This window comes from Thalassophryne amazonica, chromosome 13 (genome assembly GCF_902500255.1).
Source record: "Thalassophryne amazonica chromosome 13, fThaAma1.1, whole genome shotgun sequence".
NCBI classification, from domain to species: Eukaryota; Metazoa; Chordata; class Actinopteri; order Batrachoidiformes; family Batrachoididae; genus Thalassophryne; species Thalassophryne amazonica.
The window spans coordinates 62,313,599-62,335,472 of NC_047115.1; the positions used below are offsets into that span (position 1 = coordinate 62,313,599).

The 21,874-nt window shown below is 42.3% G+C and overlaps 1 protein-coding gene across 1 annotated transcript; it reads right to left on the reverse strand.

The window, feature by feature from the left end:
• Positions 1–2,221: 2,221 nt before the first annotated feature.
• inaa (internexin neuronal intermediate filament protein, alpha a) lies at positions 2,222–20,417 on the reverse strand. The gene is made up of 5 exons (XM_034184916.1): positions 20,097–20,417; positions 17,853–18,083; positions 17,169–17,696; positions 6,312–6,436; positions 2,222–2,762 (listed from the first exon to the last, which is right to left on the reverse strand). The coding sequence occupies exons 1-5, from the start codon at positions 20,382–20,384 to the stop codon at positions 2,564–2,566; spliced, it is 1,371 nt and encodes a 456-aa protein (XP_034040807.1). The 5' UTR covers positions 20,385–20,417; the 3' UTR covers positions 2,222–2,563.
• Between the last annotated feature and the right edge of the window lie 1,457 nt (positions 20,418–21,874).

Consider the following 21,874-nt stretch of genomic DNA (forward strand, 5'->3'; position numbering starts at 1 on the left):
GAGAGAAATCTCCACTTTCTAGCCGTGACCCTGTTAATAGCTTTGGACTTAACTGCATGAACGAACATGAGCTTCGAGCATTGGCAGCACCAGCCATGGGAAATGAAAATTCACATCTTTTAGAAAACATTGATAACTGAGCGACTGCACTGGTCAGTATGTGCAGAGTGATCAGCGGCCACTTGAAGTTGACCACACAATAATCGTCATGTGAACATCAAGATCATTTATGGAGAGACTAGTCTATTGCTCTTTTAATGTGAGAGAAAAAAAATGCGCGCATCACTTCCCCCCCAACCTTCAAAACAAAGACAGTGTAATAATGCTTTTGAGCACTGCCATCGCACAGAGTAGACTCGCACGTTGAGCATGCAGCGTCACCTCTCACGGCTTCTTGAAACAAAACCCCTAATAATGCACTAAAACTGCAGCTCTTGCAATTTCTCAAATGCACTGTTTAAAATGGAGGTTTCAGTTTTAGGTTCTGGGACTGTCATGAAACATTTTCAGGTGTTCAGATTTTCCACTTGAGAATGTAAGAGTTGGGTAAAAGTTGACTTTTGGCCTGAAACTTAGGTGATTTCCAAGTTTGTCTGTGAAGCATGTACACAATATTTGTTGGAAAATCTGCATCTGTTAACTCATCTTTCGGGAAACGCGACATGTTGTTTTTGTTGTTTGTTTACAGGTGTGAAATGATATACCATTCTATGTGGTTATAGTTTCAAATGGATAAATATTTAAAAGGGCTTTGATTGAAAGGACTTGCGCAACTGCCACTACCAAAGGTGAATGTGTTTCCTGAGAAACGGAGGACTGTTAATTTTTGTATAAACTGCTAATGTAACATTGATGCAAATGATTTGTAAACAGTGCTTGTAGCTGATTTTATAAGATGTGTAAAAAGAGTTTGTATGGTGTTTGATGGGATTTCTTACCTTTCCTACTGGTTTTTGTCACTTTGATTTAATAATAAAAAGACTTTGCAGTGATCTTTAAGGTCTAGTATTGATTGAGCTGCTGACGCTGATTAGAAATGTCGAGTCACCGAAAGAAATGTAGAAAAGTGAGTTTGTAATTCTGTGAAGGATTGTGGTTTGTCATTTCAAGGCTCCTCCTTTACAGAACCTCCCCCCAAAATGAGATTGTTTCTATTTTAAGATCAGACCAGCTTCTTCAAGTATTGTTTAAAAACTCCTGTCTTGTCAGTGCTCAGCACCTTTGTTTAGCTTCTTCTTAATCTGGCAATATAATCATTGCCAGATTGGACCAACAACTTGTGTGAAAAATGTATTTTGCCCTAACGTGACGTTAAAGTAATAATATCCTGTTGATCTGACTCCAAATGTATTCTCTGGTAGTCTCAAATTCAGTGTTTGATGCCACTTACACCAAGGTCTATAGAAATCTTAATTTGAAAAACTGTCCCACAGCCTTGGAAAGTAAGAAATAAAACCCTTTTTATCTAGATCTTCCCCTAAATTAAATGGCACTGTTCCAGGAGAGGATCAAGAGTTTCATGAGGATTTGAGAAAACTGATTAGTTTTTGTGTCAGTGAACAACCCAGCAGCTGATGCCGATTAAAAACTCACCAACAGTGTTCTTTAGCTTGTCATAACATTATATTTATTGCAAATGCAACAATGGCAAGCAGGAGTCCACTATGCGTGTTTGTTGATATGTAGGTTAAATAGTCAGGTCCACAAGTATTTGGACAGTTGGAGTTTTGCTTCTGTGCAACGCCAAAATGAAGTTGAAATGAAACAAAGTGCTTGCAGTGCAGGGTTCAGGTTTTAATTAAAGTAGTTCAACAAAAATCTCAAAAGTTCAGGAATTACAGGCAATTTTATTCACAGGTAATATGAAGTGGAACAAAAAGGGATACAACAGAAAACAGGTGCACAACAGCAAAAAGGTGCACTATGCAGTTTCTCTAGTCAGCCACAGAAGCCTGTAAGTCCTTCAGAGTTGTTTTTGTGGCTTCCCTCATGAGTATCCTTGTACAGATTTGTCACACAGTACCATACTGTTTGGATTCCTTAATAACTGATGTACGTAAATGAATTCTAAGACTCAATCAGTGACTTGGCAATGTACCCTTCTCCTGAGTCGTCTAATTTCGGTCGTGTATAGACTTGAAAAATAAGGGAAACATTGTCACTGTCCAGATATGTATGGACTTAACTACATGTGAATCTTCAGAAAGCAAGTTACATGTGTATGCATTGTGCGAATGCTTTAGTTTTCTTTGAGAAAGTACCATTTATTTGGGTTTTCAGGTTACCATCTTGTTTACTATTTCACATTTGTGGTAATACGTAAAAATCTTTGTGAGAAAATTTGCCATTTTAGAGAACAAAGGTGATCTGAATAAGTTCAAGAATTAAACGTATGACTAAGTATAGTGAAAGAAAATGCTGAATCCAAACAACTAAACTGTCCTATTGAAAGCTAAAAAGACCTCAAACACTTTGCCTTTGTTAATGTTTTAGACCTATTCTGTATTGAAAGTAATGACTTGAACTGGCGGTTTCTGTCCTGGTATGTCTCATTGATGACTCTTCAGTTGTTGGAGTTTACGTCTGCCTCATCCTTCTTGTTCAGTTTGTCCTCAGTGATCTTAAAGTTTTCCTTCCGAACACCCTCCTCCCTCTGGCTGCTCTTGGAGGAGCTCACTGTGATCTGTGGCTGGTAACTGTAGCTGGCTGCTCCAAACGAAACCCCAGAATTAAAGTGAGTCTCCTCTCCTTCCAACAGTTTCCTTAAGACAAAACAAAAATATATCAGGATGGCATACTGTTTGCATTTCTTAATGGTTAAAGTAAATTTTGTCAAAGACTTATTCAGGGACTTGGAAATGTGTAAAGAAGTCAGTCCTGTATACGTCCTAAGGCCTGTTGGTGCTTATCCCTGGATAATGAAGTGTGACGCGGATGAGATTCTGGACAGGACCCCAGTCTGTCACAGGTTACTTCCCCAGCTGAGGCCAGTCCACATTAACAGTTGGGGTGACACAATATACAAGTAATGAATGTTTGAGTACAATGGTAACAATATTTCATGAGGCGAAAGATGGAATGTACCATTCAACAAGGTCTCGTTGAATGGTACATTCCATCTTTCGCCTCATGAAATATTCTTACATTGCATGAATGAAAAAACAATTGTTTATATAACACCTAACAGTCCTGACGATGTAGTCCGTACCTGCTGCTGTGCATTAAATTCTTCGTGTACACACTGCCATCTACTTTCCTCAGTCCGGTGAAAAATTGCAACAGAACTTTGTAGAGCTCTCAATCCGACAGTGCTAGTACTGCAGGTATAGATGTGCCAGGGAATACTGAAAATGTCTCTACAGGGCTTACGCTGTAAATTCAGTAAGGTATATCTTATATATTCTATTCCAATTCTAAGGTGGAACTATGCCAGTATACAAAGGTATATCTAAAAAGGAAGAGTAAAATAGGAGAGTAGAAATAGTAGAGTAGAGCCACTTAGGTGCCTGGTCTTGAGAATCAGGGATGGTGTACGACTTCAGTTGTTCAACAGTCCGGGGTCTCTGTTGTCATATTTTGCGCTTCATAATGCGCCACACACTTTAAATGGGTGACAGGTCTGCACTGCAGGCAGGCCAGTCTACAACCCCTGGCAAAAATTATGGACTCACCGGCCTCGGATGATGTTCATTCAGTTTAATTTTGTACAAAAAAAGCAGATCACAGACATGACACAAAACTAAAGTCATTTCAAATGGCAACTTTCTGGCTTTAAGAAACACTATAAGAAATCAAGAAAAAAATTGTGGCAGTCAGAAACGGTTACTTTTTTAGACCAAGCAGAGGGAAAAAAAATATGGACTCACTCAATTCTGAGGAATAAATTATGGAATCACCCTGTAAATTTTCATCCCCAAAACTAACACCTGCATCAAATCAGATCTGCTCGTTAGTCTGCATCTAAAAAGGAGTGATCACACCTTGGAGAGCTGTTGCACCAAGTGGACTGACATGAATCATGGCTCCAACACGAGAGATGTCAACTGAAACAAAGGAGAGGATTATCAAACTCTTAAAAGAGGGGAAATCATCACGCAATGTTGCAAAAGATGCTGGTTGTTCACAGTCAGCTGTGTCTAAACTCTGGACCAAATACAAACAACATGGGAAGGTTGTTAAAGGCAAACATACTGGTAGACCAAGGAAGACATCAAAGCGTCAAGACAGAAAACTTAAAACAATATGTCTCAAAAATCGAAAATGCACAACAAAACGAACGAATGGGAGGAAACTGGAGTCAACGTCTGTGACTGAACTGTAAGAAACTGCCTAAAGGAAATGGGATTTACATACAGAAAAGCTAAATGAAAGCCATCATTAACACCTAAACAAAAAACAAGGTTACAATGGGCTAAGGAAAAGCAGTCGTGGACTGTGGATGACTGGATGAAAGTCATATTCAGTGATGAATCTCGAATCTGCATTGGGCAAGGTGATGATGCTGGAACTTTTGTTTGGTGCCGTTCCAATGAGATTTATAAAGATGACTGCCTGAAGAGAACGTAAATTTCCACAGTCATTGATGATATGGGGCTGCATGTCAGGTAAAAGCACTGGGGAGATGGCTGTCATTACATCATCAATAAATGCACAAGTTTACGTTGATATTTTGGACACTTTTCTTATCCCATCAATTGAAAGGATGTTTGGGGATAATGAAATCATTTTTCAAGATGACAATGCATCTTGCCACAGGGCAAAAACTGAAAACATTCCTTGCAAAAAGACACATAGGGTCAATGTCATGGCCTGCAAATAGTCCGGATCTTAATCCAAATGAAAATCTTTGGTGGAAGTTGAAGAAAATGGTCCATGACAAAGCTGATCTGGCAACAGCAATCAGAGAAAGTTTGAGACAGATTGATGAAGAGTACTGTTTGTCACTCATTGGCTCTCAGTCCATGCCTCAGAGAATGCAAGCTGTTATAAAAGCCAGAGATGGTGCAACAAAATACTAGTGATGTGTTGGAGCGTTCTTTAGTTTTTCATGATTCCATAATTTTTTTTTTCCTCAGAATTGAGTGAGTCCATATTTTTTTTTCCCTCTCCTTGGTCTAAAAAGTAACCGTTACTGACTGCCACAATTTTTTTTTTTTTTTCCTGATTTCTTATAGTGTTTCTTAAAGCCAGAAAGTTGCCATTTGAAATGACTTTAGTTTTGTGTCATGTCTGATCTGCTTTTTTTTTCTACAAAATTAAACAACTGAATGAACATCCTCCGAGGCCGGTGATTCCATAATTTTTGCCAGGGGTTACCCGCACTCTTTTACTATGAAGCTACGCTGTTGTAACACATGCAGAATGTGGCTTGGCATTGTCTTGCTGAAATAAGCAGGAACGTCTCTGAAAAAGATGTTGCTTGGATGGCAGCATGTGTTGCTCCAAAACCTGGATGTGCCTTTCAGCATTCATAGTTCAGTTTCTGGATATTGTTGATGTTTGGCTTTCGCTTTGCATGGTAGAGTTGTAACTTGCACTTGTAGATGTACAAACGAACTGTGTTAACTGACAATGGTTTCTGAAGTGTTACTGAGCCCACGTGGTTAAGATCCTTTATACAGTGATGTTGGTTTTTAATACAGTGCCGCCTGAGGGATCGAAGGTCATGTGCATTCAATGTTGGTTTTCAGCCTTGCCGCTTACATGTAGAAACTTCTCCAGATTCTCTGAATCTTCTGATTATATTATGGACTGTAGATGATGGAATCCCTAAATTCTTTGCAATTGAACATTGAGAATCATTGTTCTTAAACTGTTGGACTATTTATTTATTTGCGCATTTCACAAAGTGGTGATCCTCGCCCCATCTTTGCTCGTGAACAGCCAAGCCTTTTTGGGGATGCTCCTTATTACCCAATCATAACACTCACCTGTTTCCAAACAGGTGTTCTTTGAGCATTCATCAATTTTCCCAGCCTTTTGTTGCCCAGTCCCAACTTTTTTGAAACGTGTTGCAGGCATCCATTTCAAAATGAGCAAATGTTTGCACAAAAACAATAGTTTATCAGTTTGAACATTAAATATCGTCTTTGTGGTGTATTCAATTGAATACAGGTTGAGGAGGATTTGCAAATCATTGTATTCTGTTTTTATTTACATTTCACGCAATGTCCCAACTTCATTGGAATTGGAGTTGTAGAAGGAATTTGAAGGGGTTGGGGGGGAGGGGGGTGCAGGGCAGAGCAAGGTTATCTGCCTGAAGCTGGATAAATGATTCTGTTTTCATTAAACAGACAGAAAGCAGCTACAACCTGTAGGCAGCGATCTCGATGTCCAGAGCCATCTTGACGTTGAGTAGGTCCTGGTACTCCCTCAGATGTTGAGCCATCTCACCCTTCAGGTTCCTCAGTTCACTATCAAGGTGCCCAATAGTGTCCTGCAAATGACACAAGTTCATGTAATCATGTTTTTTTTTTTTGTTTGTTTGTTTTTTTATTACTACTATTTTTTTTTTTTTTTTTTCCCCATAAATACCTCTGTTTCCTTTTACTTATAATGGCTGCGAGTCTACTGGAGCTTATCCCAGAGTTCCTTCCCATTGTAGGCTTGGAGGGCACCATTCACTTTCACATTTACACTTACGTTCTGTTTGAGCGTCATTAATTAGCTCCCAGTCTATAGCAATGTGTACGGTACTTGAGCAAAACCTTGAACTCCAAGTTACTACAAACAGATAAAACCAGATGTTTTTATCAGGACGATCATCCAGCTATAAAACTCAGCCAAGGCCATTAAAAAGCGTGTCCACCCTACAAATAAGTGGCAACTCATCAAAAGCGTATTTTTCTCTAATACTACAGGAAAAATAAATCCACCAAACAAGCTTGTGTAGGTAGGTACTGCCAAACTGACACGATGTAAGCGCCCTAACGTTTGGTGCCAGTTCTGCCCCTGATGATTGCTTTCTTTGCACCTTTGTGTGTTTTTAAATGATTGAAACATGTTCTTCAGTACTGATGACAAATCTGATATCAAAGATTCTAAATCTTTTTTAAACAACTTGCCTATTATTTATGTATATATTTATTTACAGTAAAAACAGTCATCAAAAATCATTTTAGAATGTCAGCAGTGGAGTTTGTATAATTGCACTACAACAGTATGTTCTCTCTGAGTTTATGCTCATTTAAACACTTTTGTCTTCTGTTTCATTTCATACTAATAAAAATGTGCTTGTAAATAATATGGTTTAGTTTTTCATTTGTCAGTTTGTATTCAAAGCTGCAGAAAAAGTCAAAATGTAAAAATGCACCAATTGAAGTATTGTTTTAAAACATTTTCAACATTGAGTAAAATCATTTTAATAAATAGGCTTGTTTTGAGATTTATGTAACCAGCTTGTAAACTATCAAATCAGCCGCCTGCATCATTGTGACTCTGGTGTATGTGTGTATTTAAATCTGTTATCACTGTTCCATCATGTATGCACTCGCAGCCCGTCTGTGGTCTTAATAAACACGTGATTACAGTTAATATTTTTTAAAAATCTAATATTGCTTCAGTGCTACTATGGAATAACCAGATTACTAACAACCACGTGACCTGCCACATTTTATTAAAGAATAATGCTTCATTCTTTTTTGGCATAAAATATCTTTTGGCTTTACAGAGCCCGATGGAAGAGGACAAGCTTGTTGCATTGGATTTAGTCAGAGGTTAATCTCACAGACCAGAATCAATCCTCTAAGAAGAGGATTGGCTGGTCACGCAGTTCTTCAGACATTGAAGGTCACATCTCCATTCCGAGCTCTGAATTCAACTGTATGAGTGACTTCAAACTCTCAAATAGCTGCTTTTTGTTTAACTCAGTTAAAAAAAAAAAAAAAAATACAACAGGACTTTTTATTAAACATGCTCAGAGGTTCAGGTAACCGAATAAAGATTTTATTGATTTTTATAATCTATAGAGATTGTGCAAATTTAATTAATTCAGTAAATTATGTCCAAGGTTCAGTGAGATTATTCTGTTCATCTGTTTATGTCCACCTAGGATGTAAGAAAATCCTCAGGATTTATTTATTTATTTTTTTTCTGTCTGTCTGTTAGAAAGATTACATCAAAACTACTGCACGGATTTTGCTGAAATTTTCACCACAGATGGATATTATGTCATGGAAGACTCCATTAAATTTTGTAGGTGATCCAGATTCCGGATCAGGATTTAAATTTATACACTTCATTTCACCAAATTTGCACCGAACATTGGTGTTAGGCCTTGGAAGTCTCCATTCAATTTTGGAGGTGATCTGGACCTGGATTCTAGATCAGGATTTTACTTTGTTGACTTTTAAGTGTTATGTCATGGACATGGATCAGTATGCAGTTATTACATTGTGTTGTGAAGTCCAGGTGAAGTCTGGGTCACGATGTGAATCACATATAGTTGTATGTAAAAGTTTGAGCACCCCTGAAGATTTCCACGATTTTCCTTTATTGATCATTGGTTGTTTGGATCAGCAATTTCAGTTAAATATACTCAACAAAAATATAAACGCAACACTTTTTGTTTTGCTCCCATTTTGTATGAGATGAACTCAAAGATCTAAAACTTTTTCCACATACACAATATCACCATTTCCCTCAAATATTGTTCACAAACCAGTCCAAATCTGTGATAGTGAGCACTTCTCCTTTGCTGAGATAATCCATCCCACCTCACAGGTGTGCCATACCAAGATGCTGATTAGACACCATGATTAGTGCACAGGTGTGCCTTAGACTGCCCACAGTAAAAGGCCACTCTGAAAGGTGCAGTTTTATCACACAGCACAATGCCACAGATGTTGCAAGATTTGAGGGAGCGTGCAATTGGCATGCTGACAGCAGGAATGTCAACCAGAGCTGTTGCTCGTGTATTGAATGTTTATTGCTCTACCATAAGCCGTCTCCAAAGGCGTTTCAGAGAATTTGGCAGTACATCCAACCAGCCTCACAACCGCAGACCACGTGTAACCACACCAGCCCAGGACCTCCACATCCAGCATGTTCACCTCCAAGATCGTCTGAGACCAGCCACTCGGACAGCTGCTGAAACAATCGGTTTGCATAACCAAAGAATTTCTGCACAAACTGTCAGAAACCGTCTCAGGGAAGCTCATCTGCATGCTTGTCGTCCTCATCGGGGTCTCGACCTGACTCCAGTTCGTCGTCGTAACCGACTTGAGTGGGCAAATGCTCACATTCGCTGGCGTTTGGCACGTTGGAGAGGTGTTCTCTTCACGGATGATGCAAAGGAGATGTATTGCACTGCATGAGGCAAATGGTGGTCACACCAGATACTGACTGGTATCCCCCCCATGAAACAAAACTGCACCTTTCAGAGTGGGCTTTTATTGTGGACAGTCTAAGGTACACCTGTGCACTAATCATGGTGTCTAATCAGCATCTTGATATGGCACACCTGTGAGGTGGGATGGATTATCTCAGCAAAGGAGAAGTGCTCACTATCACAGATTTAGACTGGTTTGTGAACAATATTTGAGGGAAATGGTGATATTGTGTATGTGGAAAAAGTTTTAGAGCTTTGAGTTCATCTCATACAAAATGGGAGCAAAACCAAAAGTGTTGCGTTTATATTTTTGTTGAGTGTATATCATATAGCAGACAAACACAGTGATATTTGAGAAGTGAAATGAAGTTTATAGGATTTACAGAAAGTGTGCAATAATTCTTTAAACAAAATTAGGCAGGTGCATAAATGTTGGCACCCCAACAGAAAAAATACAATATTTAGTAGATCCTCCTTTTACAGAAATAACTGCCTCTAAACGCTTCCTATAGCTTCCAATGAGAGTCTGGATTCTGGTTGAAGGTATTTTGGACCATTCTTCTTTACAAACCATCTCAGGTTTGTTGGTTTCCGAGCAACCAACTTAAAATCACACCACAGACTTTCAATAATTCAGGTCTGGGGACTGAGATGGCTATTCCACAACATTTTACTTGTTCCTCTGCATGAATGCCTTAGTAGATGATGGAGATGAGATTTTAGGGTCGTCGTCTTGTTGAAAGATCCAGCCCCAGTGCAACTTCAACTTTGTCACTGATTCATGAACATTATTCTCAAGAATCTGCTGATATTGACTGGAATCCATGAGACCCTCAACTTTAACAAGATTCTCAGTACCTGCAACTAGCCACACAGCATAATGGAACCACCTCCAAATTTTACTGTAGGTAGCAAGCATTTTTCTTGGAATTCTGTGTTCTTTTTCAGCCATGCATACTGCCCCTTGTGTCCAAATAATAAGTCAATTTTAGTTTCATCAGTCAACAGCACCTTATTCCAAAATGAAGCTGACTTGTCTAAATGTGCTTTAGCATACCTCAGGCAACTCTGTTGTGTGTACGCAGAAAAGGCTTCCTCTGCATTACAGCATCTCTTTGTGCAAAGCATGCCGTATAGTACATCGATGCACAGAGACACTGTCTGCAGCAAGATCATGTTTTAGGTCTTTGGAGCAGGTCTGAGGGCTGACTATGACTGTTCTCACCATCCTTCGCTTCAGCTTATCTGAGATTTTTCTTGGCCTGCCACTTCGGGCCTTAACTAGTACTGTGCCTGTGGTCTTCCATTTCCTCACTATGTTCCTCACAGTGGAAACTGACAGCTGAAATCTCTGAGATAGCTTTTTGTATCCTTCCCCTAACCATGATGTTGAACAATCTTTGTTTTCAGGTCATTTGAGAGTTGTTTAGAGGCTCCCATGTTGACACTCATTAGAAGAGATGCAAAGAGGGGAAACATTTGCAATTGTCCACATTAAATACCCTTTCTCATGATTGGATTCACCTGTAAGGAGGTCAAGGGTCAATAAGGTTACCCAACCAATATAGTGTCCCAATAATTAGTGCTAAATGTGTCCAAATCAATAAAATGACATGGGTGCCCAAATTTATGCACCTGCCTAATTTTGTTTAAATAATTATTGCACACTTGGTGTAAATACTAGAAACTTCATTTCACTTCTCAAATATCAGTGTGTTCGCCTGCTATATGATATATTTAACTGAAATTTCTGATCCAGACAACCAATGACTTATAAAGGAAAATCATGAAAATTATCAGGGGTGCCCAAACTTTTACATAGAATTGTATCTGTTATTTTGAGTCCTCTTCAACCCTTGGCAGACATCAGAAATCTCGAATTGTTCTTCTTTCTTTTGCATTCAGGTGTACTTCCATCTGGTTGTGTTTTTAACCTGTGCATTGCTCATAAAGCGAGTGTTAAAAATACATCAAATAAGTGTAAACCAGACTGGACAAACAGCGATAATAAATACATACCTTGCAACACAAACGCATCTTACTGATTGTATGGATAATATCGTCCTGCTGTCCGAAGCTGCTTCAGACTTCACGGATTTGTATGCTACATAAGCGTTAATACTTCCAAGTTCTTTAAGTTCAACATGACAGCCAGTGCACATTTGATTGCCATCGTCATACTTGTATTTCTTGATTCTTTCAAGATTCCTTCTTACTCCAACCACAGTCGAGCAGTAAGCGTAGACATTGCTAACATGAAGCGGTGATAACGGTTTGAAAGTCCCGTGTCCACACCACAGCTCTCCCGCCGAGATCATGAAGAGATACTTGTTCTGTGGCCACTCGCTGCTGCTTCCTCTCCAAGTCTTCATGGTCACACTCTTCCGAAGTCTGATAAACGTCTGGCTTTCTTGTAGACACACACTGAAATAAAACGTAATTGACAGGCGCTGCAAAGCAAAACTACAGTGGGCTGTCTGCATTGGGTGCATTCTGGGTCGCGTTTTGGCGATATGCAGTGTGGCTACAGTAAACTGACCGTAGGCGTGAGTGAGAGAGTGTCTGTCTGTCTGTGTGTCAGTCCTGTAATACACTGGCAGCCTGTCTATATCCTGCCTCTCAACCAATGATTGCTGACCCTTAACTGAAATAAACAGGTTTAGAAAATGGATGCCTCTCTGGGAACCATCACCTTATCATGGCGGAGAGGTTTGTGTGCCACTATGAACCTGAGAGCTGTGTTGTCTGGAGCCTTTGTGCTCCTGGTAGGGTCTCCCATGGCAAATTAGTCTCAGGCGAGAGGCCAGACTAAGAATGGTTTACAAGACACCATGATAAAACGAGGTAGAGGAAACGTGACCCGGCCCGGAGGAAGCCCAGGGCCCTCATCTGGAGCCATGCAGGCCTGGATGTAGGACCCGTCAGCGAGCGCATGGTGGCTGGGCTTGCCACGGAGCCCAGTCGGGCACAGCCCAAAAAAGCAACGTGTACTTTCCATCTCCACCCTGTGGGCTTACCACCCGCAGTGGGAACTGGTGTCGGGTGCGCTGTCCTTTAGGTGGCAGTGAAAGTCGAAAAAAAAACAGGAAAGGAAAACGGGGAACCATCCAAGCTGTCTACAGTAAGGATGGGACTCTGTTATGTAATCCGGCGCTGGAAGGAACACTTTGAGGAACTCCTGCATCAGACCGGAGCACCCTCTATTGTAGGGGCAGAGCTGGAAGCTGATGGAGGATTTTCATCAATTTCCCTGGTGGAAGTTACTGAGGTAGTCAAACAATTTCGCAGTGGCAAGGCCCCAGGGGTTGATGAGAGCCATCCAGAAATGCTGAAGGCTCTGGGTGTGGAGGGATTGTCTTGGATGAGACATCTCTTCAACATTGCATTGGGGTCTGGGACAGTGCCTACGGAGTGGCAAACTGGGGTGGTGGTCCCCATATTTAAAAAGTGGGACCAGAGAGTGTGTGCTAACTACAGGGGCATCACATTACTCCAAGGTGCTGGAAAGGAAGGTTTGGCCAATAGTCGAACCTCGGATTGAAGAGGAACAATGCGGGTTCTGTCCTGGTCGTGGAACAACCGACCAGCTCTTTACTCTCACAAGGATCCTGGATGGTGCCTGGGAGTATCCCCAACCAGTCTTCACATGTTTTGTGGACTTAGAGAAGGCGTATGATTGGGTACCCCAGGAGATACTGTGGGAGGTGCTGCAGGAGTATGGAGTGAGGGGGTCCCTTCTCAGGGCCATCCAATCTCTGTACTCAGAAAGCGAGAGCTGTGTTTGGGTGCTTGGCAGTAAGTTGGACTTGTTTCCGGTGGAGGTTGGCCTCTGCCAGGGCTACACCTTGTCACCAATCCTGTTTGTGATATTCATGGACAGGATATCGAGGTGTAGTCGGGGGGGGGGGGGGGGGGTCCAGTTTGGTGGGCTCAGGGTCTCATCACTGCTTTTTGCAGATGATGCGGTCCTGTTGGCTTCATTGGCCGGTGACCTCCAAGACTCACTGGATCGGTTCGCAGCCGAGTGTGAAGCAGCTGGGATGAGGATCAGCACCTCTAAATCTGAGGCCATGGTTCTCAGCAGGAAACCAATGGATTGCCTACTCTGGGTAGGGAATACGGCCTTGCCCCAAGTGAAGGAGTTCAAGTACCTCGGGGTCTTGTTCACGAATGAGGGGATGATGGAGCGTGAGATTGGCTGGATAGTCGGCGCAGCAGAGGCGGTATTGCATTCGCTCTACTGTACTGTTTTGACGAAAAGGGAGCTGATCCAAAAGGCAAAGCTCTCGATCTCCTGGTCAGTCTTCATTCCTACTCTCACCAATGGTCATGAGTGTTGGGTCATGACTGAAAGAACTAGATTACGGGTACAAGCGGCCGAAATGGGCTTCCTCAGGAGGGTGGCTGGTGTCTCCCTTAGAGATAGGGTGAGAAGTTCCGTCATCCGTGGGGAGCTTGGAGTAGAGTCGCTGGTCCTTTGCATTGAAAGGTGCCAGCTGAGGTGGTTCGGGCATCTGGTAAGGATGTCTCCTGGGCGCCTCCCAAGGGAGGTGTTCCAGGCACATCCATCTGGGAGGAGACCTTGGGGAAGACCCAGGACTAGGTGGAGAGATTATATCTCCACACTGGCCTGGGAACACCTTGGGATCCCCCAGTCAGAGGTGGTCAATGTGGCACAGTAAAGGGAAGTCTGGGGTCCCCTCCTGAAGCTGTTGCCCCTGCAACCCTAACCCGTAAAATCAGTTGAAGATGAGTGAGTGATGAGTGAGAATGTGGAGGATGTCCAATTATTTGACAAACAGCAACCAACTTTGATGTGATGCATCATGACCACAAAACACCAGCTCTGGGCCGCAGTCGGCCCCAGAGATACCATTTGATGCTGCCTGCTACACACCATGTACATGTCCTCTACCAAAAAAGATCTCTAATCTGACAGATCCAAATCTCTGTCCATACAATCTGATTTTATTCATAGAAAAAAAAGAAAGTGATAGTTGTGGATCCACATGAATCATTGCGGTGTGATTAGTTTTTGAGTAATCCTGCTGATGGAGAGTCGGTTAAAATGAGAAACTATTGCATTATGTTCAGTTCATCCTTGATAACATGATTATTAATCAACAAATACTACAGTTGTCAACAGGTTATCACTGCTCACTGTGACGGCGCACAGATTCTGAGTCATTACGCTCGGCTCTGTCCAATAATAGAACAGGCTCTGAGCAGAGCTCAGGCTCCTTAAGAATTATACCAGCGTTCCAGCAAAGCTGCCCGCTCTCAGCAGGGATCCTCACGTGGTGTCACACACCAATGTCGTCAGAGTGGCAGGAAAGGAAGCACTAAAATCTAAATCTGTGATTTAAGGAGTAAAATGTCAACGCAGTGTTTTGACTGCTGATGTCGTGAGGTTACTAAGTACTCAAATAAAAGCTGGTCTTGATTATGACAGAAATGTAAAAATATAAACAAAAATCATAGATTTGTGATGTCCGCTAAGGGTTGACGAGGACTCAAAATAAAAGATATGTGATTCACATTGTGACCCAGATTTTACCTGGATCTGGATTCCACAACACACATCCAAAACGGTCCGACTGATCAAGATGTTGCAATCTGATATTTAATTCACAGGCTGAAACAAAATAGTGTCTTCCTGATCTTGGTTATACATCATGAAGTCGTATGTTTCTGCTGCAGAACCTGCATATTGATCCAGATCACTCCCAACATCCAACACTAACAGGGTCTTCCTTTTGTACAACAGCCACATGTGATTTAAATTTTGTCAAGATCCATCAATCAGATTTTAGGTGATCCTTGAAATGATGAAAATTTAAGAAAAACGATTTACAATTGGGAGCTTGATCCATATCCACTCCTAAATTTAATGGAGTCTTTCGTGGTCTCATATCTATCTGTGGTGAAAATTTGGTGAGAATCTGTAAAATAGCTTTGCTGTAAACCTTAAAAGCCTACAAAGTGAAATCCTGAGCCAGAATCTGGATCCAGATCACCTCCAAAATTCAGTGGAGTCTTTCATGCCCTAATAGCTATCTGTGATGCAAATGTGGTGAGAATCCATGAAATTGTTTTGACGTAATCTTTCAAAGCCTATTTAAATTGAAATCTTGATCCAGAATCTGGATCCGGATCACCTCCACAATTTAATGGAATCTTCCATGGCCTAATGTCTATCTGTACAGTAGTTTTGATGTAATCATGTTAACAGGCAGAAAATTTTTTAAAAAGCCAATGATTTTATTATGTCCTTGGTGGATGTAATAATAATAGTGTGTCCCTACACTGATTCGTAGGTGACTATATGGAGTTGGGAGAATTCACGTAAGCTGCATGTCTTTGGACATGGGAGGAAGTCGGAGGGAACCCAAACTCCACACAGAAAGGACCGAGTCGGACGCGAACCTTCTATCTGCGAAAGTAACAGTGCTAACCGCTCATCCACTGTGCCACCAGTCATTCTACATGATATTTGTTGATGTTTGTCTTTCAGCTGCTCGCTTTTTGTTCAGGGTCACCACAGCGGATACAGCATTGGAATTTGGCACAACTTTTACACCGGATGCCCTTCCTGACACAACTGCAGTCTTATCTGGAGAAGCAGACATGGATGGGAGACCTCTTAGGAAGACCATGGGCCAAGTACTAACCAGGACCCACTCTGCGTAGCTCCTGTGGAGGTCAGGCGCTCACACAGCGGACTGCCTGCAAGTGTACATAATATTTGTATTTTGTGTAAAATCAAAGTGTCCAAATGAAACTACTGTGAATTTCTCCTCTGTGAGATCAATAAAGTTTACGAGGTCTGTTAGAAAAGTATCGGACCTTTTTATTTTTTCAAAAACCATATGGATTTGAATCACCTGTGATTGCATCAGCCAAGCTTGAACCTTCGTACGCATGCGTGAGTTTTTTCACGCCTGTTGGTTGCGTCATTCGCCTGTGAGCAGGCTTTGTGTGAGCAGTGGTCCACCCCTCTCGTCGGATTTTTATTGCGAATAAATGTCTGAAAGATTTGGAGCTTTGCTGCATCAAATTTTTCCGGAAACTGTGAGAGACCTCCAGGTGGACACCATTCGGAAAATTCAGATGGCTTTCAGGGACGATTTTATGGGGATTACACAGATTGAGTGCTCCAGCCGGTTTAAAGTCCGCCCACAGCTGCTGAGAGCGCTCCGAGCGCCGATCGATAGGCTCAAACCCCGCTGAATCAACCAGATCATTTCCAAAGTGAAGGCTTTGTTGATCGTATACGTCGTCTGACTTCCACAAAAAGGCAGAAGGCATGGACATCAGCACTTTTTTGGCAAATTCCACTGTTACAGGAGTTTTTTCATGGAAAGAGGAGCGGAGGGATGCGCCACCGTGCCGCTCATGGCGCGGCACAAAACCACCTCCGTGTTGGTCTCACAGGACGGCTTTCAGATGGCTTTCGGTGGCTTTTCAGTCGTGTGACTATCCGAGAAATTGTGCGTGAGCTGGACATGCCACAACATGTCCTGTGAGGCTTCATCACGGTGTTGCTTTGTGCCATGCAGCTCCGTCGCGACGCACGGAATTCCTCCGCTTCTCTTTCCATGACAAAAACTCCTGTAACAGTGGAATGTGCCGTTCATTTCCTAACTGGACGCTGTCTTGATCCGGTATGTCATCTGACTAGCACAGGAATTGTGAAAAGACGTGGACATCAGCACTTTTTCGGCACATCGAGACAGACGTGCCGAAAAAATGCCGCCACCAACACAGACACACATAAAGTGGGATAGTAATGTGAAGGAGGAGAGAATAAACGGTACTGTGTCCTGTTTCTGTCACTTGCCTGCATGGCTGTGATGTCAGCGTTGTGCGTCTCTTCCATCTCTGAGATCTGTCTCTCCAGAGACTCGTTGGTGCTTCTCAGGGTCTCCATCTCGATGGTTTTGGACTGCAGTTGCCTTCTGAACTCACTGATCTCCTCTCTGCTGGCTCGCATCGCCTCGTTGCTCCTGGTGGCCTGTTCACTCAGGCTGGCAAATTTGCTCTTGTACCACTCCTCTGCCGACTGCAGGTTCTTGGATGCGACAGACTCGTACTGGTTGCGGATCTCTTTCAGTGCTGAGGTGAGGTCCGGTTTGGAGAGCTCAACCTCCACAGAGACCTTTGAAGCCTCCATCATGCTGGTCAGCTCCTGGACTTCCTCATCGTGCACGTTCTTCAGGAAATAGATTTCATCCGTCAGCGATGCCACCCGGCGCTCCAGGTCCAGGCGAATCACCGCGGCGTCATCCACATCCTTCCGGAATGACTTCATTGTCTGTTCAGCTTCTTCCCTGGCCCTCGCCTCCTCGTCGTACTTCACAGTGAGCTTCTGAAACATGAGGAATGACACATGAATAGAGAATTACGGCTGATTGAGTCGGTCAGATTATAGAAGAGTTTGGATAAACTAAAAGAAAACATGAAAGATGATGTGACCATAGGAAATAAAAAGATGCATTTTTGCACATTTTGTAGATCAAACTACCTGAAGCTCATCTTCCAAGTTGTCCCTCTCAATCAGGATGTGGTTCTTCTCTTTGCTCAGCTCCTCCAGCTGCACCCTTAGATCCTGCATCTCCTGCTGGTAGAGACGTGCGACGCGTGACGGTTCACCGTGCTTCTGCCGCAGCGTCGCCAGCTCCGTCTCCAGAGCTTTGTTCTGCTGCTCCAGGTGTCGGACTTTATCAATGAACATGGCAAAGCGGTCATTCAAGCCCTGTGCAGCAACATGAACACAGACTCTTCAGGTGTGGGATGCATGCATATTTTCAACAGTAATGTTTAAAACAAACTAAACTTGCAGCTGAAGATTTATGAAATGAAGCTACAGACAAAATCAGCTGTTCATTAGATCACTGATGACAAATGCAGATAAAGTGACTTATTCCAAAAAATATACATAATCACATACTAGGTTTCCATGTCCTATGAGCTTTTAGGCCATATAATATTGCGATCTGTCTATGCATGCACGCCTCCATCAACTTCTAGATTAGGACTGTGATTTAAACATGGCTTCTTCATCTGTTTTGCATCACCAAAACAATGTATTTTTTTAATTAAGATAGAGGAGTTGGCACAAAATCCAAATATCCAGGAAATGTTTTTGTTTGTAAAACAATAATGTATGTTAAGATGCTTTGTTCTGTCACTATGGAAACATGCTGCCATGGCTGCCTGACTTTATTGGAGAGGAGACTGTACAGAACCTACATGTTCTGACTGCTAACATAAATGCAGTTGAATAAAAGGCCTGTTTCATTCAGTGGAAACCAACTGCTGTGTGCCACATCAGAGGGGCAGTGTGGACGTGTCACACAGCAGAGCAGACAACATCACCGGGTGTGTTTGACCCGATGTGGGTGTCTGTCACAGTCACAAATGAACAGCTGGAGTTCTAAATTTTACTTATACCAGGAGAATTTCTACATTCATATTCATCGAAATGTGGGAATTTGGGAATGTTTAACATGAAATCCTGACAGACACACCATTAAAAAGTAATGAAACAAAATTACCGCTTTGATGTGACTTTAATTGCAGCAAAACATTTATAGAACACATATTAAACATATTCAAAATCAGACTATTCCTGCACAGTTAGACACAAGCTCAATGATAAGATAAAAGATGATCCTTTAAATGTGTACCCCCCCCCACCCCCCCCCCCCCCCAATAAAACAACACAAACTTTTTTTTTTTACGGGTGATTAAAGAGCTGGAACCCCCACCAATTTATAACCCAGCACATGAGTGTTGATTACTGATTTTATTATATTTTGTATTGATTTTATCATTTTTATCTTTTGTCAGTCTTACCTGTGAAGCACTTCGAGGTGTGTCTTGGCAGATAAGCGCGATACAAGCTTAATCTATTATTATTACTCTTCACACACACACCAGCCCAGTCTCATATTTTTTTTTTTTCGTGCCCCCGTGACGAAATGAGTCAAATTTATAGGTCAAATTTCTGCTGAATCACGACTTGTCGTGCGACCAGGTTGCACGCACACACACACACACACACACACACACGACAGGAGTTGCTGTCTAAGTTGCTCAGCAGCACAGAGGAATTGAGAGCTAGGACTGCAGTTTGGGGATTAAGGGCCTTGCTCAAGGGCACTTTTACAATGGTAATGAAAGCATTCTGTCACCTCATTTATCCATGTTAGTGGAGTCACTTTTGTTCACAAATTCGTTTTGCAATCTACAGGATTAAGTTTTTTTTTTAAGTGTTGTTGTCCATTCGGCTGCTCCCGTTTTTGTTCGGGGTCACCACAGCGGATACAGCCACAGCCGCACTGGTATTTGGCACAAGTTTCACGCCGGATGCCCTTCCTGACGCAATTCCAGTGTTACCTGGAGAAACACTAAGCTGCTGGTGTTCCAGAGAGGCCTCCCATCCAAGTACTAACCAGATCCTGCACTGCTTAGCTTCTGAGATCCGACGGGATCAGGCTGACACAGAGCAGACCGGCTGCATCAATTTTTTTTTTTTTTAAGGAATTTTTTTTGGTGTGTGTGTGTGTGTGGGGGGGGGGGGGGGGGGTGTTGTAGTAATTCCCTCTGGCTCCGTCACTGGAACTCCTTTGACTGCCATATTTTGTTTAAATGGCTACTTGGAAATGAGGCCGTTTTTCTTGTGTGGCTGGTTTTGTGTGCAGCTGTCCCTCTTTATAAAACAGGTGTTGTCTCTTAATTCCCTCCTGACTTTCAGGACACTCACCTGAAGTTGCTCTTTCTCGTTTGTTCGAATGACTTTGAACTCACTGTTGACCACAGAAGTCTGTGTCAGGTTCAGGGAGTCGGTTGGTGCCGGAGAGAAAGAGGCGCGCTCGGCCCGACTGTACACACGCAGCGACGACGCACTGATGCGCGGCGCGACCGCAGACCTGAACCCGGCGGAGGAACGAGGGGTGGCGCCGCTCACGCGGGCGGAGGAGACGGAAAATCTGGGAGATTCTCCGAAAATTTTCCGGTAGGACGACGAGGTGTAGCGGTCTGTGTAGCTCATCTTTGCCGGTGAGTCAGAGAGATGAAGCTGGAGGAGTTGAGCAGCTTTGCAGCAGCTTATAGAGCGACGCGCCACAGGTGGAGCCAACAGCTTTACGCACGGCGTCCCACCGCGTCCGGACGTGCGCTGGGACGTTCAGATGTGGAACCCGGCCCTGTCACCATTTGAAATAACTAAAAACAGTCGCTGAATTGTTTTATTTATTGTAGAATTCATTCATACCTGTGGATTATTTGTTGTGCGTAAAATCGCATCACCTAATTTGACCCTGAATAAACCCTCTCAGCAATGTCACTTACAGTTATTTGTTGAGCAATCAATTAAAAGTGGCTAAATGATTTTGATAGTCGTAGGGACACAATAGTGTAGCCAAGGAAAACAGTTATTCCACTATATTTGGAAAAAAAAAAAATGTGCATCACTGCCACCACATGAGGTTATTGTGGAATTTATTTATTTATTTATTTTCTTTAAAGGGACACACTTCCCTTCTTGCAAAAACAATGTGCAGGATTTGGGGCATTTATTATTTGAATAACATTCATACCCATCTGTTTATTATCTGCGACAAAGCGTGTTTTCAGAAGCTCAAAACGAGCCCTTCATATCAACATAGGAGCCAACCCTACAGTGTGGAGCCACTTGCAAATGTGCACAGGGGCAGATCCCAGATTTGTAAAGGGGGGTGGGGTTGCGTTTTCCTAGAGGTGTCTGAAAGAATACCCCAAAGAAATTTTTGAATTTTTAGGTCCTGCATTTTTGTGCCTTTTTTACTGCAAATTAAAATCACAGAGAAAATATACTCTATAACCCATTTTTTCTGAATTTGAACTTGTATTGTACAGTCGTGAATGTGATGCTATGATGTTATGATGACAAGAACACTGAAATATCTGTGACTAAAAAGGTTGATCACCCTTGCTACACCTAAACTCTGATCTAGTAGAAATGTTGAGTAACTTGCTGAGTCACTTGTTGCTTTAAAAACAGCATTTGGTCCATGAAAATTTGGTCCATGAAAAGAGGAACCCCCCCCCACACACACACACACACCTCTTGATCTGCCCCTGGTGCAGATCTGAATGCACATTTGCAAATTTCAGTAGACATTTACAAATGTAATTGCACATAGACACAGATTGAGAGATGCAAGTCTCCATACACATTTTCAAATAATTTTGCTCCAATAATGTCCTTATTACTTAAGAGAAGGCAAGGCAGCATGAATCCTTGTCACCAAAGAAGTGAAAACATGACAGGGAAATAAAATTTTGACTGGCAATGGCATAATGCAATTTGCAACCTCACAACTAGATGACACTAAATCCTGCAGTGCAGCTTTAAAGGCTACATTTCACACACAGAGAGAAAGCTGCCCAAGGTGTCTGCTCCCTAAATTACTGCAGGGGCAAAGGAGTCCACTGAGCAACAGGTCGCTCTTGCCCTGCTGCAGGATGGAACACTTTTGGAGGCATTTTCTTGTTGCATGT

Bases quoted from the DNA above. Each gene is read 5' to 3' on its own strand.
- inaa (XM_034184916.1), bottom strand. From the start codon at position 20,384: ATGAGCTACACAGACCGCTACACCTCGTCGTCCTACCGGAAAATTTTC. The intron at 6,437-17,168 runs GCAAGTGACAGA...TGTCATTTGCAG, and splicing joins CTGACATCACAGCCATGCAG to GACACTATTGGGCACCTTGA. The intron at 2,763-6,311 runs GTTGTAGCTGCT...TTTTGTCTTAAG, and splicing joins ATCGAGATCGCTGCCTACAG to GAAACTGTTGGAAGGAGAGG.